General features: G+C 41.7%; 1 protein-coding gene across 1 annotated transcript in view; it reads left to right on the top strand.

Annotated features, from left to right (window-relative positions):
• Positions 1-1,885: 1,885 nt before the first annotated feature.
• AGBL1 (AGBL carboxypeptidase 1) overlaps positions 1,886-15,868 on the top strand; it is a 263,632-nt gene continuing 249,649 nt past the window's right edge. Inside the window, exons 1-8 of the mRNA XM_076005332.1 lie at positions 1,886-2,046; positions 3,069-3,136; positions 6,202-6,318; positions 7,700-8,277; positions 9,786-9,869; positions 10,098-10,184; positions 13,148-13,296; positions 14,547-14,634. Coding sequence (XP_075861447.1) covers positions 6,274-6,318; positions 7,700-8,277; positions 9,786-9,869; positions 10,098-10,184; positions 13,148-13,296; positions 14,547-14,634 — 1,031 coding nt within the window. The 5' untranslated portion in view covers positions 1,886-2,046; positions 3,069-3,136; positions 6,202-6,273. The remainder of the gene's footprint in view (positions 2,047-3,068; positions 3,137-6,201; positions 6,319-7,699; positions 8,278-9,785; positions 9,870-10,097; positions 10,185-13,147; positions 13,297-14,546; positions 14,635-15,868) is intronic.

The raw sequence follows: 15,868 nt of genomic DNA, 5'->3' as shown, positions 1-15,868 counted from the left end.
AGCCTAAAGAAAATCTCACCTTTGCCCCTAATTCTGAGACATTTGTCCACAGGGATCCTATTTCTTGGAGTCTTGTCATTTTATGATGTGCAGCACAAAAATGCCAGCCCTGCACTTGCAGGAGACTGAGAGTGAGCGCCTCCTTAAATGTTGCCTCCTGGGCACCTCATTTACCTCACTTTAGTCCCAGCCTAGCACAGAATCTATCTATTAGCACGAGGGAAATGTTGACAAATGGATCTAAGAATTTCTATTATCTCGGAACCAGGGATCATCTTTAAATTCATAGAAATTTTCCCCAGAGTGTGGCAGACACTATATACAGCATTATCCCGAGTGCCTTGGTATCTGTAGATTTTCTTCCCCTTTCCATCCCCTAAATTCAGTTCTTGGTGTGGCTCAGCCTTTCAGAACACTTAGACTTAGCTCCACCCTGCTACTCACACACTTTTTACCTGTACCAGCCCACCAAGGTGAAAAACATGATCATCTCTATCATCATCAAAGATAATCACAGACGTACCTGGATGTTGGAATTTTTGACTGAGTTCCCTGGCCTGGACTTGGCTGTTTCTCCCAAGATTGGCACTTAGAATATTATCTCTGATCAAGCCATCTACCTCACTTTTTCTCTTTTTCTTCCACACGGTTTTAATTATTTATTTTTTCCAATACCAACACTTTTCACTAAACACGTGAGGCCATTTGACCGGGCCAAGGAATGAAACAGCCTCAGTTAATTCATTTTCCACTGAGAGTGTTTATTGCTGTGTGTGCAGAGGCTGTTGATTGGGGACATCTTCTTGGTACCATCCGAGCGCCCAGGAAAGGAGAGGCCATTCTTGATTGTATTAAGACATTTCTGTTTTGAAAGTTGGATGACTTCTATTTTGGAGTCGTTTCGGTAGCTTGGAGTCGTGGCCCAAGTTTTATTAAAATTTGTTTTTCTCGATGTTCTTTCATGTGGAGCCACTTGCAGTGTGGGCCTGGAGATGCAGAACCATGGCGGCCTCACAGGCATTCACACCACCCCGCCGTGGGCACTTGCCACCCGCCGTGTCTACGTCTACACCTTGGTGGCCTCAGAGCTCGCTGTACCCTGTAGGAATTTCAAACTGGAGGTTCATGTTAGTCAACTTTTTGTACCAAGTCAGTAGATAAAACATTTACTGAGATACTGAAGAAAATGGTTGTGTTTTTGCCAGAGATATTGAACTGTATCCAACTCTGTCAATTTAGGGAACTTGTTCTTACATTTTTCACAGTGTCTGAAAAGAAGGGTATTGTCATGTTCCATCAGCATCAAAATGTTACATCTGCAAACCCAATTTTTCTTTGCTTTGGGAAGGTACCAAGAGGGATCAACACACTGGGCTTTGAGAAGAGGCATGTTATTTAATTTAGGTCCTTGCGATTCACTTAATCTTTTCTTCCGAGTTCCTATTTTATCTTTTTCTTTTATATTTTTCTCTTTATAAGACAGCTGAAAGAGAAAAGCAAGACTCCCCCCAATTCAGCTACTCATTCCCTGACTCAGGCAGTGATTCACAACGGCACATGGATGGCTGGAAAGAGATTCTCTCCTCCTCTCCCCCCAGCTACCCTGGACAACGTCTTGCCTCAGGCAGCATCCCTTGAAAGAGCTTTGAGTCTGCATTCAGCCTAAATGCACTCCAATAACATATGAACTGTGCAAGAGAAATAAAAATGCAGATCGTACATTGGACAAAATTCTGCATTAGAATGTTCAGATTCGACATTCTACATTAAGGCTGTTTACCGTCTATTTAGGCTGTGTATAATTCATTATTTGACATCGAGTTACAGCAAGGAGACTGTACCTAGACGTCAGTGTCCGATGCCATCTCCCCTTTACTCAGGACTGCTTGGATGACAAGAGCGTGGAGCCCATCATCTCCGAGGCGCTTCAGATCCTGAGGCTATGCTACCCTAAGAGTCCCCTTCCTCTGGTCACAGCCAGCAGTGCTTACGCCTTCCCGGTCCCTGGGAGCATCACCTCTGAACCTCCATGTGTTCTAACAGAAGGTAAAATAAGTGGGTAACTATGATCTTTAACCCTTTGCACTCGCTTGGTTTTTTTCTCACTATCCACTCGACATTATCCACACTCGACATCCGAGTGCAAAGGGTTAAGATGAGTGTTTGTATTTTGCCGCTATTTCCGAGGAACATGTATAAAAATAGAATTAGTTGTTTTACAGGTCAAACGTGATCGTCTAAAAAGCTAACAAGAGGTATATATGAAAAAACAGTTTTTTCATAAATAAGGTGAACAAATGCCAAGCTCACTTATTTTGTTCTTAATTACTAACTGTGGCCACTTTGCCTGGTAGCTATCAATTACCTGTACAGTCATCTCAGCTAATTAACAAAATATATTCTATTCACAATCCCATGATCAAGTCTCTCCACTGTACTGACTGATTGTGGAATTAATTTGTCTAGGGATGAAGTTGAAATAAAACTCTTGCTATTTACAACCCAGGCTAGTCATATTGGAATATTTGAAAGTATGATTATTTAATCTCCAGGAAGATCTTACTGTTCAATAATTCTGGTGCTTTTCAGCCCTGCCTTCCTACCATGGAATAGATTTTCTATAGGCCTGATTTCGCCACAGTGGCACTGGATGCTTTCTGTGGACTTTTAAGTAACTTAATCTAAAAACTGGGGACTCAGTTAAGGTGACATCTAAGTTATAACAAGCTTCGTTTGTAGGCGATCTCTAAACTTTAGCGATGTTAGTTGCATAATCACCTCTAACTTGAGTGGGAGAATCCAGAATGGTATTCGTGTGTCATCTCATTCTGCATTCCCTTTGTGTTCAGTGAGGGACGCCTGTTGAGACGTCATGACATGGTGCTCCTGCATGTTCATGCACATGCCATTCATATGCATCAATGAGCGTTAGCGTGTGTTGTGATACTATGGGTGTAATAATGGGACCCTTATTTGTGAGGGGAAGAAAAACTGATCACTGTGTGGTGTGAGTCTAAATCCCGTGCAAAGGGGAAGCCTCACTTATTTCACCTCTTTCTCTCCATCAGAGGATTTTGAGGATGACGGTGACGAAGACGTGGACAGAGGCTCAAGCTCTGAAGACGTGAAGGAAGAAGTAGGTACACGAGCCCTTGCTTCTGACGATCTCCACACTCACATCGTGCAAAGAAAAATGTCACTTCCTATGTTTCCTTAAGCCCAGTGTAAATTTTAAGGACTTACTTGAATACTGCCATCCAGTGACAGTGACGCTCAGTACATGACAGCTGCTGTATTGGTTTCCAAGTTGCCGTTTTCCTCTTGGTATGTCTGGTACAATGTCTCACTGTAAAGTCAGAAGCTAAACGCTATTAAGACACTAATACTCCATCAGGATGAGCCTTAGGTAGACACTGAATGCTTAGGGTTGGTACATTTAATAAGTGCATGCGACACCGTAGAAAGATTTTTCAGGAAACTTTCTAGTAGACCTCACCTATCTTCATAAATCACTCTTCTTACCGACCCACTCTGCACAGGGCTGCTGCATTGCACGACTCCATTTACTCCAGAGTCTGTGTGAATTGTGCTCCCTTATGTTGCTTGGTGCACAACCTGGCCAGCAGGGAAGTCATGCTCCTTGGTCCCTATCCTGTAATGGCCTATCCTGTAGAACATAGGTCAACAAACTTTCTATGGAAACTCAGATAGTAATTATTTCAAGCTTTGTGGACCATAAAGTCTTCATCATAACTACTCAACTTCACTGTGGTAGCACAAAAGCAGCCATAGACAACACATAAACAAACAGCCATGACTGTGTTTCAGTAAAACTTTATGTACAAAAGCAAGCAGTGAGACATGGTTTACTGATTGCTTTTCTACAACAAGATTTAGAAACCTTGGAGCTATTGGCATTTAGACTGGAGAGTGCTTGGTTGTGGGCAGCTGTCCTGTGGGTTGTAGGATGTTTAGCAGCGTCCCTGTCCTCTACCCACTAGATATCAGTAGCACCCTCCCCTTTGCCCCCTAGGCACGAACCAAAAATGTCTCTAGAAATCGCCAAAATTGTTCCTAGTTGAGATCCACTGTTCTAGAATAATAATTTGTCTATGAGTTGTAATTCTGTCTCCATTTCTGTTGGTGGACATGGACTTGGACAAGTTCATTCAAGTTATAGTTTCTTAATTTTGTCATTTGTAAATAATACCCAAAAGTAAATATTACTTTTTATGACATTCTTGGGGATAAAATTTAAATTTAAAATTTCTATCTTCCTTCCTTCCTTCCTTCCTTCCTTCCTTCCTTCCTTCCTTCCTTCCTTCCTTCCTTCCTTCCTTCCTTCCTTCCTTCCTTCCTTCCTTCCTTCCTTCTCTGCTTAGAGAGAAAGAAACTTGATTTCTCCATCAGTTAATCACTCAGCTTGCTGATAGTAGTGGCAGTCATATGAAGACTGCCTCTTAGCTATCTGTAGGTTTAGACGCTATTGACAGTCAGTGTTCTCTGGGTTTTGTTGATAAATAGAATCATTTCTGAAGTCATCGGTAGCAAATTGGTTCTTTGCCGTGGCTTGGTGGCGCGGGCCTGTGGAGTACGTGCTGAGTTATTTGAATATCACTGAGCTGCTGCAGCCATTCATCAATGCCATCTTCCCCTCCTCTCTTGCTTGCTCGTTGATAACCGATGCAGAGTGTCAGTCACCACAAGCATCTGATGGGCAGGGACCGGGTGACTTCCACCTGCCACCACCTGACTTCACACAGCGCCGGGGGGAGGACCCGGGTTCTCCCTCTGCAGGGCATGGAGGGGTGGCGTGGAGTAGAACCTAAACACATAAATAAACCCAACTGGGAGAGAAGCGCAAAGTAGTAATTTATATGAAACTTATGGGAATTACTTTTAATTTGAAGTTTGGAGGAAAACTGTGAAAGACGGGTGGAAGATCCCATTTTCTTCTTCCCTGAATCTGGAATATAAGCATTCATTTTCCACATTTATTTGATTTAGGTCTTTAAAACTGACTTCCAGGTTTTTCCTTAACTAACCAAAATATAATTCTAGAACACACGGTATATTTTCATCCCCTCTTTTATTAGGGAAACTTAATCTAGGTTATGGAAAGATGAAGACACTGGACTGGTCGATTCCTGGTGTCTTTTCTCTATAAAGCCCTATAGTCCTTGGAAAACACACAAGTGTTCAGAGGAGAGCCACTGTCACCATTAAATTATTATGAAATGATGATCTATCTAGAAGAAAAAATAAAGTGACTGGGATTATTCAACCCAGCGAAGACTGGTGGGGACTTGGTTAACTCGTGAAGGTACAAAGGGGTAGAGGTATAGCAGGGGAGTTCCAGCTCCTCCCCACGCCCTATAAGTACTGATATACTTTCTCTCCTACTTACTTCTCAAAGTTCATCTCCTCCAATCTTCCTCTTGTTCTCTATGCTTCCATCACCTTCATTAGGTGAGCAAATTTAAGCTTTATCTTTCTGCTAGTAATCCCTTTCCAGGTCTTTGCATAGTTGGGTCTTTGCATAGTTGGCTCTTTTTGTCCTTTAGGTTTCAGTTAAAATGTTACCTTCTAAGGGGTCCTTCTCAGATATCCCAGTCTAAACAGCATCCTATGCCCTGGACTCAGGCACAAATCACATCACTCTCTTTCATCATTTCTAGGACATTTATTACAGTTGGAAATTACCTTACTCATTCGTTTACTTTCTTATTTACTATTTTTCCTCTTTCACTAGAAAGCAAATTCCATGGGAGCAGGGACTTTTGTCTGTTCCATTGTTACTGAACCTTATGTACCTAGAAGAGCATCTGTTCATAGTAGGTGCTCATTAAATGTTTGTGAAAAGACTGAAGGACCTAATAAATGGAAATAGTAATTACAATGATGTTGATGATAGTAGGTGATGAGAATTTCTTTTATATTGTGCTTTATCGTTTATATAGTTCATCTCATTATATATAAATTATTATTTATTTCTGATGAGGCTGATAAAAACTGACATAAATGCTGAGAAAAGTTGTACATTTTCTTTCTTTTTATTTTAAAAATACAATTCTGCATATCAAATTCTTTATTTGGAAGCAAGGAAGCTGAGATTCTGAAGAAACACATTTGTATCTTGTCTCAGTGCTTCTCAGGTTGGACTTCCTGCCTGTAATCTGTCCTATGAATATTCCAATGTAGGATGACGACTTGGAAACAGACGTGGACAAGCTGAGTTCCAAACCTGGTCTTGATCGACCTGAAGAGGAACTGATGCAATACGAGGCAATGTGCCGTGAGCTCTCCTGTAGCTTCGAGGTAGGTCATATGCTTTGGTTCTGCTCTTTGGAAATGCATGGCAGGTTCTTTGCAGAACCTGGGAGGCCAAACAGAGATGCCCAGATGGAAAGCCTTGCTCATCATTAGCAATCTTCTTCTGGGATGTTTCAGAGACAACAGCGAAATGCTAAGCAAAAATGTGAAAAAATGAGCCAAGCTAGGGGACACACAAGGGTTCTACAATTTGGTTCTGCATCTCAGATAGAAATATAGTCATGTGCTTCATAATGACATTTTGGCCATCAATGGACCACATATATGACGGTGGTTCCACATGATTATAATACCACACCCTTACTGTACTTTTTCTACATGTAGGTGTATGTGGATGCACAAGTACTCACCAGTGTGTCATAATTGCCTACAATATTCATCAAAGTAATGTGCTGTACAGGTGTGTAGCCCAGGAGCAATAGGCTGTGCTATACCACATAGCCTAGGTGTGTAGGAGGCCACCACTTAGGTTTATGTAAGTACACTCTATGATGTTTGTGCAATGGCAAAATTGTCTAATGACAGATTTCTCAGGTTTTCTTTGTTAAGTGACACATGACTGTGGAATAAAGGTATGCATCATGACCTATTGTCTGGTGGGCAAGGTGCCCTGCCCCTAGGCACTGAAAAAACCAATGAAACTTCATGATGATTTAATTGTTATCATGCCAAAGTCAGAAAATTGTCTTAGATGGTTTTTTGAAGGTGGCTGTCCTGATTTCAGGCTGTTTGTTGTTGTTGTTGTTAGTAGAAACAAATTGGGAATGTAGACCTAGTGATGTTAATCCAGATTCTAGTTGCTGCTGCTCTTGTTGCTGCCATCAGTATTTTAGATTTGCTTTTTGATCTCCATTATTTTCTTACAGCTCTTAATAAGTCATGAATTTGGGTACATCTAAGGATGTAAGCTAAGTCACGTGTAAGAAAGGGAGTTCATATATTCTGTTTCACTCCAGAAAGCAGAAGTGGATCAGTAGTAACAGTTTCAGGGAAGGGAATTTCAGTTCAGTGTAAGTAAGAATTTTAAAAAATAATCAGAATTATCCTCAAATGAAAGTCATCACGTTGGGGTGCAGTGAGGCTCCCATAAATGAAGTTGTTCGACCCAGTTGTAATTCAGTGTGGGTGTTACGAAGACGTTCACGTACTGTTTAGAGTTGAAAGTCCCTTCCAAACATGAGTTGCTGTGATTCTGTCATTTATTTGACTCTTGAAGGTCAGTCTTTCTTGCTTGACTTTGGAAAACACTTCCGAATTCACAAGATTAATGCTTAGCTCTGAGCCCAGAGAGTAATGACAGGGACCAAATTGTATTCTCTACCTGGAAGGAAACACTAACACGCTCTTTTCCTTTTTAAACCTGAAGGAACTGGAGTCCCAGTTTGGAGATTATGTGAACTTTGGGGAGATTCAGTGTGCCAATCACCACATTCCCACTGCTGCTTCCTCAAAGCAGCATTGCTTGAGTAAAGACCAAAGCTGCAGGGGGCAGGAAAACGAAGAGACAGCCCAGACTTCCCTTCTGCACAAAGTGAAGATAGGGAGGTCCACTGTGCATCTGGCCTCCAGAAAAAGGCCTGTAATGAGCCCATACCAAAACGTACAGTCCAATGGTCTTGGCAGAGATTCTTCTGGAAATGAAATCCCTAACGATCAGGCTTCCCTGAAAGAGGATGCTGAGGACCTAGATGCGATTTTCTGCTCAAGGTTGCGTGCCTTCTTCTCCAACTCCACGAGGCCCAGAGAAACAGCCACAGTTATAGATAAGCTTCTGAAGACACACCCAAAGCGCATGCCTTTCCATGATCCTTACCTTTATGTGGCCAAAGCCGGAAGCACCCGATCTGTGGTGGACTTCAAGACGATGGCATTTCCTGACATCTGGGGACACTGTCCACCTCCCTCTGCCCAGTCCTTGTTGGAACGCAAACGTGGAGTCCAAAGGTGATGGTGCTACTCACTTGGAAGCTCTATTTTTTCTCCTCTTTAATATTTCTATAGGTGGGATGGTTTGTACAAATAACTCTTCCGTCTATGTAAAATGAGCATTATTCAGGAACACGTTAAAGCCTGCTGGGACGCTTGTGCCAAACATGCAGACTCGCCTTCCTACGAGGTCATTTCAGAATCAAGTGAGAGGTAGTGGTAGGCATGCATGATAAGGAATTCCTTATGCGACTCCAATGCACCTCCTTACGCCACCTACGTTGCAAACCACTACAACAGGGAAAGATTATCTGGTTTCTGAAAATACCAGGATCTTTCCTCAAAGGAAGGTTTCCAGAAAAATCAAGAATTGATTATTTGAGATCTCTTTCCTTATTTCCTGCAAATTGCTATCTGATCTCTTGTTAAAAGGAGAGGGTGTGCCTTCATTCCACTGCCCTGAACTTACAGCCCCTGGCTTGGCTTAGAGAACAATTTTGCTGCATCAGTGAGCAGGAGACAGAAAGATACGTTCTCCAGGGCAGAAACACTGGGTGATAGATTATTCCCAGAATGCAGGAAAGGGAGCTTTGTCTTTGGCTCAACACCATACGATTAAAACAAACACTGCTAAAACTGAGGAAAAAATTATTTTCCATGGGGAAAAAAAGGCATACATATATTAAGTCAATGGAGCAGTATGCAGACCAGAAAGCTTCATTAAATTATTTTCCATGTAATCAATAAATTGTTCTCTTGATGGGGGATCCCAAGAACTACTCCCATTTGAGCTCCTGGCTGATAGCACTGACCCTACCCCTGCACATTTTCTGCCCTGCTCAAGTTTTTTTTCGAGAAACACAGCACAGGGGCTAGTCTAGCACCATCTTACCCCTGTGTAGAACAACTTCCCTCTGAGTCCAGGTCTCATGTCCACCTTCTCTCACCCCGCTCCAATGAACTGGACTGGAGATTCAAGAAGATAATCTGAAAGACCCCCTACGCTTTCTCCTTTCCTCTTACTTAAATCTCCCAGATATTTCTGTTTCTTAGACAGAAGATTGACAGCTTTCTGGAACAGACAGAGCATGGGGAAAATAAATGACACAAGATTACAAAGGCATATGGGAGCCTCCCATACCTTGAGGATAGTCCTAAAATCTCCCTCAGAACTCTCTCAGTGCAAAGGACCACCTTATTCACATAGCCAGAAAAGTTCCAGAGTTCCTCAGGCCAAATTGTCTTGACAAAGCTCATCTTCAACCCAAGAATCCTCTAGCTAAAATCCAACATCACTGTTTCCTACATTCCTACTTCTCAGCGAAGTTTTATCTCTCGATGAGGAAGAGAAGGAAGGAGGGCCGTGGTGTTTTCACTCTTTGAGCTCAAGGTTGGGGGTGTTATTAAACTTCTCTCTGCTTTCATATTTCTCTGATGACCCCCAAGGTCCTTCCCGGGTGACCATAGGATGAATGAGGTGGGGAGTGAAGGCCAAGCCTTAAAATGTTCTCCATTTTCCTTTTCAGGATCAAGATATTAGAGGATGTCCGGAGGCTTATCCAGCCAAGTGATGTCATAAATAAAGTCATCTTCAGTTTAGATGAGCCTGGGTAGGTGGTACGGTGCATTGATGGGATGGGGTCATTGGAGAATTCTGTTAATGACAAGAGAATAGGAGTGTTTCATGTTCTAATAATAATCCATTCCTAGTCCTAAAAATAGCATAATGAAGAGTAAGGTTAAAGATCTATAAGAAAAAGCTTATCTTTAAGAAATGTCAAATGGTGTTCAAGAATAGCAATGATGCACATGTTCATGAGTTCTTCATTTCATTGCAGGGCTTTGCAAGATATGGCTTCTAATTGCTTAAGGTTCTTCTCCCAATTCGAGTCAGGAAATCTTCGCAAAGCCATCCAAGTGCGTGAGTAAGTAAGGAAAGCCACAGAACTGGTGCCTGGAAGCTCATGAGGGCAGGTTGTGACCATCTCTTCCCAATTCTCTGTTCAATGATCCCACACTGGTAGCTTGAAATCAGCCACGGTGGGAGTATTCACACCAAAATTTTGGCAAAGACTACAAATGAAGTGTTTTCTTGTCAGAGAGTCAGGTATTATACATTTACCAGCACACCGTGAGGGGAATCACTGGCTACCACAGCAGAGTGAACTGTTCATGAGAGGTGAACTGCCATGCATATGTCTTATGTTCCAAATAACAAGCCCATGTTTGGGTGTGAGAGTACTTTGACCAGGATGCGATTCCAATGCAACTCCTTACGCCACCTATGTTTACACTTCGATTATGCCACAGCTGGATCTGTTGACATGGAAGGGGACGTGACATTGTTTAGCCTGCACCTCTGTGTATCTGTTGCTCCCACATCTGTGAATTTAGGTGGCAAAAAATCACGGGCTCCCCATGGAGGGGGGGGACGAGCCTTCATTCGAGGGAACGTGCAGTACTCCGTCTCTCTAGCAGAACCTACAAATGAGCTGTTATTAGAAAAGGGTTTCATAGCCAAGGAAAACCTAGAGCTGTAGAAACTAAAAGGAAGGAAATAAAACAAAAAACACAAATGAGTTTTAATTATTTTCTCAGTGGCAGAAGGGACTGGTGTTCTCACTTCATTATAATTCTGTCTACTATAGCAATGTGGACTATATTTCCCATATACCAAAAGGCAAGGTATATTTCCCATATACTGAAAGGCAATATACATGAGGGATGTCAGAAAACTATCCAGCCATTGTTTCCATGTATCCATTGTATCCATGGCTGGGTACTTTCCAGACAGCCCTCTTACACTCCATTTCCTATTGGTGAACTTGTGAAATAACAGTCCAAAACAGTTAATGCTGTAGTGGCCACAGACGTTGCCAGGACAACTTTACCTCTTCCTAACCAGAAGACTGAGCAATTTTCCTAACTAACTCCATGCCTTTATTTCCTCACTTATAAAATGAGGACAGGGATTCTATGAGAGTTAAACGATGCACAGAAAGCTCTCAGAGTAGTACCTGGGAGTACTCAATCAATGTAAGTTCTTACTCAGGGATGCAAATTCACCATGGCTGGGGCTCAGAACTCAGTATAGCTCAGATCTGATTTATATCTACCTGAGGAGATATTTTAGAACTTTTTATTTTTGGGGGGTGGTGTAGGGTGATATTTTTTTTGGTACATTAAATATTTTAAGGGAGCCCAACCTATAAAACACAGACAAGTTGAGTTACTTGGGCTGAAGAAGAGAAAGACAATCATGTCAAGATCTCTTCTAAGCTTTTTTCTCTTTCTGTTGTAAGCTCAGCTTCTACTTCTTCCTATAGCTCCTGCTTTTTTTTTTTTTTTATATAAGGTTCTTTATTTACTCCGGATAGTTAACAGAACAGTGTTTAATAGTGAAGTAAGCAGATTTTACACTCACTATTACTGTATGAAGAGAAAGAGCCATATGCATTTTTGTTTTTATAAGTCATCTCAGATCACTGCGATATGGCACATGAAAACAGAGATTCAGAGACATAAAGTTAATAAATACATTCAACATTGTCAAGCATTCAAAAGATAAATGCAATCATATAGCAAAAAAAAAAAGTCAGTTTGTAACTTTGACCTTTCCCAAGATGTGAGGAATCTTTTTACATGTCAGAAATCTCTATAGCAAAGATTCTCTTCTAATGATCCATCTAGGCCTTGGTCAGGAGATCGATGGTGAGTGCATTCTGGTGAATGGCATTTTGCATTTGGTTTCATTGAAGAACTCAAATGATAAGCATTACTTCAGTAATTCTGGCGGCAAAGTTCTTGTACAGCCCTCTCCCTCTCAAAGCGCTCTGCTTTTATTATTTCTTTTCTCCAGATATCTTGTTAGAAGGATCCAGGAGAGAAGATCAGATTAAAAGTCTCCTAGTGGGACAGTTATCAGTCTGGGATGTGCCTAAGGTCTGGCCTGGCTCAGGTCTCTTTCTCTACACATCTGCCTTTGACCAGAGTGTAGAATCCTAAACTAGTCCATTGTGGTCAGGGTAACAGAGTCAAATGACAGTAAACAATCCTGCTTGTAAGTAAGCAATGTGTATTATCACTTTTTGGAGAGGGCACTAGGAATAGCAGATAATTTGAAGGTCATAGATTTTGCAAAATTGTTCTTACAAGTGACCCTCCGTGGGTTATGCTTCATTCACCGTGCAGTGAGCTCAGTGGTTAGAGGGGAGATGCTTACAGTGACAGCACGAAGGGTAGACTCCATAGCTAGCTACTCTCATATGTCTTATATCAGGCTCTATCCTTCCACAAATCTTGTCATACAGTGCCACTTGTCAAGGGTCCAGAGTGGGAGAGCATGAATGTGAGTTTCCCACATGTGAGTTAGATCTCAGTGAAAACAAAACAACCCTTGCATCGCTAACCTAATTCGTGTTTGTTGCTCTACTGAGGGATTTGCATTTACTATACTATTTAATTTTTACAGACAACATTGTAAGTTTAGATATGATTTCCATTTTCCGTATGAGGGCACTGAAGCTCAAAAGTAATGTCTAGCATCAAATAGTAATGGCAGGTCCAAACCAGATGTGATTGAATTTTCTCTGGGATATAGCACACTTGAATTTTTCTGTCTGGATACAAAACTTACTATAGTTTAATGAAAAGATATGCTATAGTTGTGTAGCTGACCCTTCTAATACTAAGAAACTCTCCTACTCCCATGAATTTCCAAAGCCTGGGCCCACTATTGAGAGATAAGGACAATGACTATAATTTACCAGCCAACGAGATCCTGGGTCTTAGAGCTATAACCCAGTACCTGAGACACATAGATTCTCAGTGTTGGAAGTTACCTTAAAGGCTTTCCAGATGACCCTCCGATGTTGCTTCTGACTCCCAGGTTTGAGTACGACTTGCTGATCAATGCTGACGTGAACAGCGCCCAGCACCAGCAGTGGTTCTACTTTGAGGTGAGCGGAATGCGCTCAGCCGTCCCCTACCACTTCAATGTCATCAACTGTGAGAAGCCCAACAGCCAATTCAATTATGGTATGTGCTCAGGGGGACAGGGGCTTTCTGGAGAATACCAGCAATGATATGACTTCCTGCCCTGCTTGAGTTCCTGGGGGTTTGAAGTTGGGCTGGCACACTTGGGTTGCCGGGCGTGGCAAGGCAGTGGCCCACCAGTGGCACAGGGCTGCTATGGAGGGGAGGCTGGTGTAAACCCCACTCCCCGCCACCTCCCCGCTGCCCCCAGCTATGCAATGTGAGCAGAACACATAACATCCCACTACTTCCTGCTTCCCTTGCCCAACCTTGAGCTTTTTGAGGTTGGTGAGACCTTTCATTTATTCCTTCTCTCCATCTCCTAAATCCTACAGAAGCAAACATTTTGACTGCTTGTCCTAAGACAGGGAGAACAGCAAAACCCAACTGGACAACACTGATTTACACCCTCAGAAAATTTTAGACAAAGTTTAAATTCTCTTGAACACCTGTTGCCATTTCTGAGGAGACATTCAAGAGACAAGGGCTGATTAGCCATCTGTATTTATTTGGAATGTTTCTAGGAATGGGAAATTCTGTGTACTATGGCTGGATTATATACTAATTTGCTGGGTGGCTTTGAATGAGGAATAAATATTCCCAGGTGTCTAGATCTGAGCACAGGATACCGCCTTTATTTGGTAGTGACTAAACAGATTCTTGTTGGTGTAGAAAGAGAAAATAAGAGCTTTGACTCTGCATTCACTTTGCACAGCTGCTGTAACAAATTGTCACAAACCTGGCGGTTTAAAACAAGGTGAATATATTCCCTTACAGTTCTGGGGGCCGGAAGTCCAAACTCAGTTTCACTGGGCTAAAGGCAAGGCGTTGGCCCTGGCCATGTTTCCTCTGGAGAATCCGGTGGACAAACATTTCCTTTCTTTTTCCAGCATCTAGTGCAACAGTCCCTGCATTCTTTGGTCCCTTCCTCCACCTTCAGAGCAAACAGCATAGCATCTTCACATTTTTCTCTGCTTCAGTCACCTTGTGTCTATTCTAGAGTAAAACCTCCCTCTGCCTCCCTGCTGTAACGACATTTGGGATTGCATTTAGGGCTTTCCAGGATAATGTCCTCATTTTAAGAGCCTTAACTTAGTCACATCTGCAAAGTCTCTTGGGCCAGTATGGTTAGCATTCGCGGTTTCCAGGGGTTCAGACCTGTTTATCTTGCTGGGCCATTATTCAACCCACCGCAACTCTCTTTCCATTTTCTCTTTCCCTCGTGGATTAATTCCTGCTTCTGTTTCACGTAGGGATGCAGCCAACCCTGTATTCTGTGAAGGAGGCTCTTCTTGGCAGACCTACCTGGATACGGACAGGCCATGACGTCTGTTATTACAGGTCAGTGAGAGGGCCGTTACCTTCCTCTTCTCTGCCCTGTCGTCCCCTCTCAATTTCCTGCCTTTCCACATTGATCTTAGAAACATCAGGAGTCTCTGCTTGTCTGCTATACTTGTCCCTCTGTCCTGATGGCAAATTCTTTCCCTTTTGGAGGCATAAGCATGTTTGTTGGCACCCATGGTAGACCTCCCCAAATATCTTTTGATTTGCTGAAAGATGGTGTACCTTTATTCGAGCACATTCAAACTTTTAGACCTTGTTAGATATTTGTTGTTAGAGTTTGAAGTTGCAAACTCAGCCTGTGGTTAGTACACCAAGCCTTAGCTCTTTATCTGTTTCCGTTGGACGTAGTGAACAAAAAGTCTGAGATAGCCTGTCCGATTCCTATCCACCCTGTGCTTCAGTTTTCCAGTGTTCAGGAGAATGAATGTGTGACAAGTATAGTTAAGTAACTTTTCCTCCACAGCAAAATGATTTTTTGGCAAAAGATAAAAGAGGGAGGGGTTTTAAAATTCATCTTCAATCCTTGGTCAGTAGCCACTTTCATCAATTTCTCCTGCAAAGTTGTAATGAATGAAATTTAAATTATCTATACATTGTGACGAAAGAAATGGATTCCAGACCTAGGAATTTCTTGTGTGCACATTTTCTTCAGGTGGAAAATAAAATTTAAATTCATAAGAAAAAAAAAGATATGAATTGCTAGGAGAGGTAGAATATATATAATTAATTATTAGTTTATTGCTAGTTTCCTTTAATAACTGATAAGCTAGTACAAACTCTTGCTATATTTGTTTATAAAGTAAGTCTTATTTCTTTCTGAGATTACAAAAGGTCCCTAATAAATCTATTACCAGACATTCTAGAGTTTAGGATAGTTATCACTATTAAAAAGAAAGATGGTATATACCCTTATACCTCTTGGCTTTTGAGACTATGAGGATAGGAATTCTTTTTGTGGCTCAATAATTATTTTATTAATGATTAAATAGCTAGTGTATTTTTAAAATTTTTTTTAAATTTCTGAATATTACATGTGTACAGGGGTAATAAATGTTTTGATCAAGTAAATTGCTTTACCTAACGTGTACAATTCGCACTATCTTGGGGATGGGCACACTTGTAACTTCAACTCAAAAGGTACAAAAACAGGATGGGAGTTTTGCTAGACAGGAAAGGTCAAGAATCTTATTGCTCTATCAGATACAAAGACAAAAATCACCATAGAGATAAT

The sequence above is a fragment of the Microcebus murinus genome, chromosome 7, assembly GCF_040939455.1.
Source record: "Microcebus murinus isolate Inina chromosome 7, M.murinus_Inina_mat1.0, whole genome shotgun sequence".
In the NCBI taxonomy this organism is placed as follows: domain Eukaryota; kingdom Metazoa; phylum Chordata; class Mammalia; order Primates; family Cheirogaleidae; genus Microcebus; species Microcebus murinus.
This window is presented reverse-complemented; position numbering and strand designations above follow the sequence as displayed.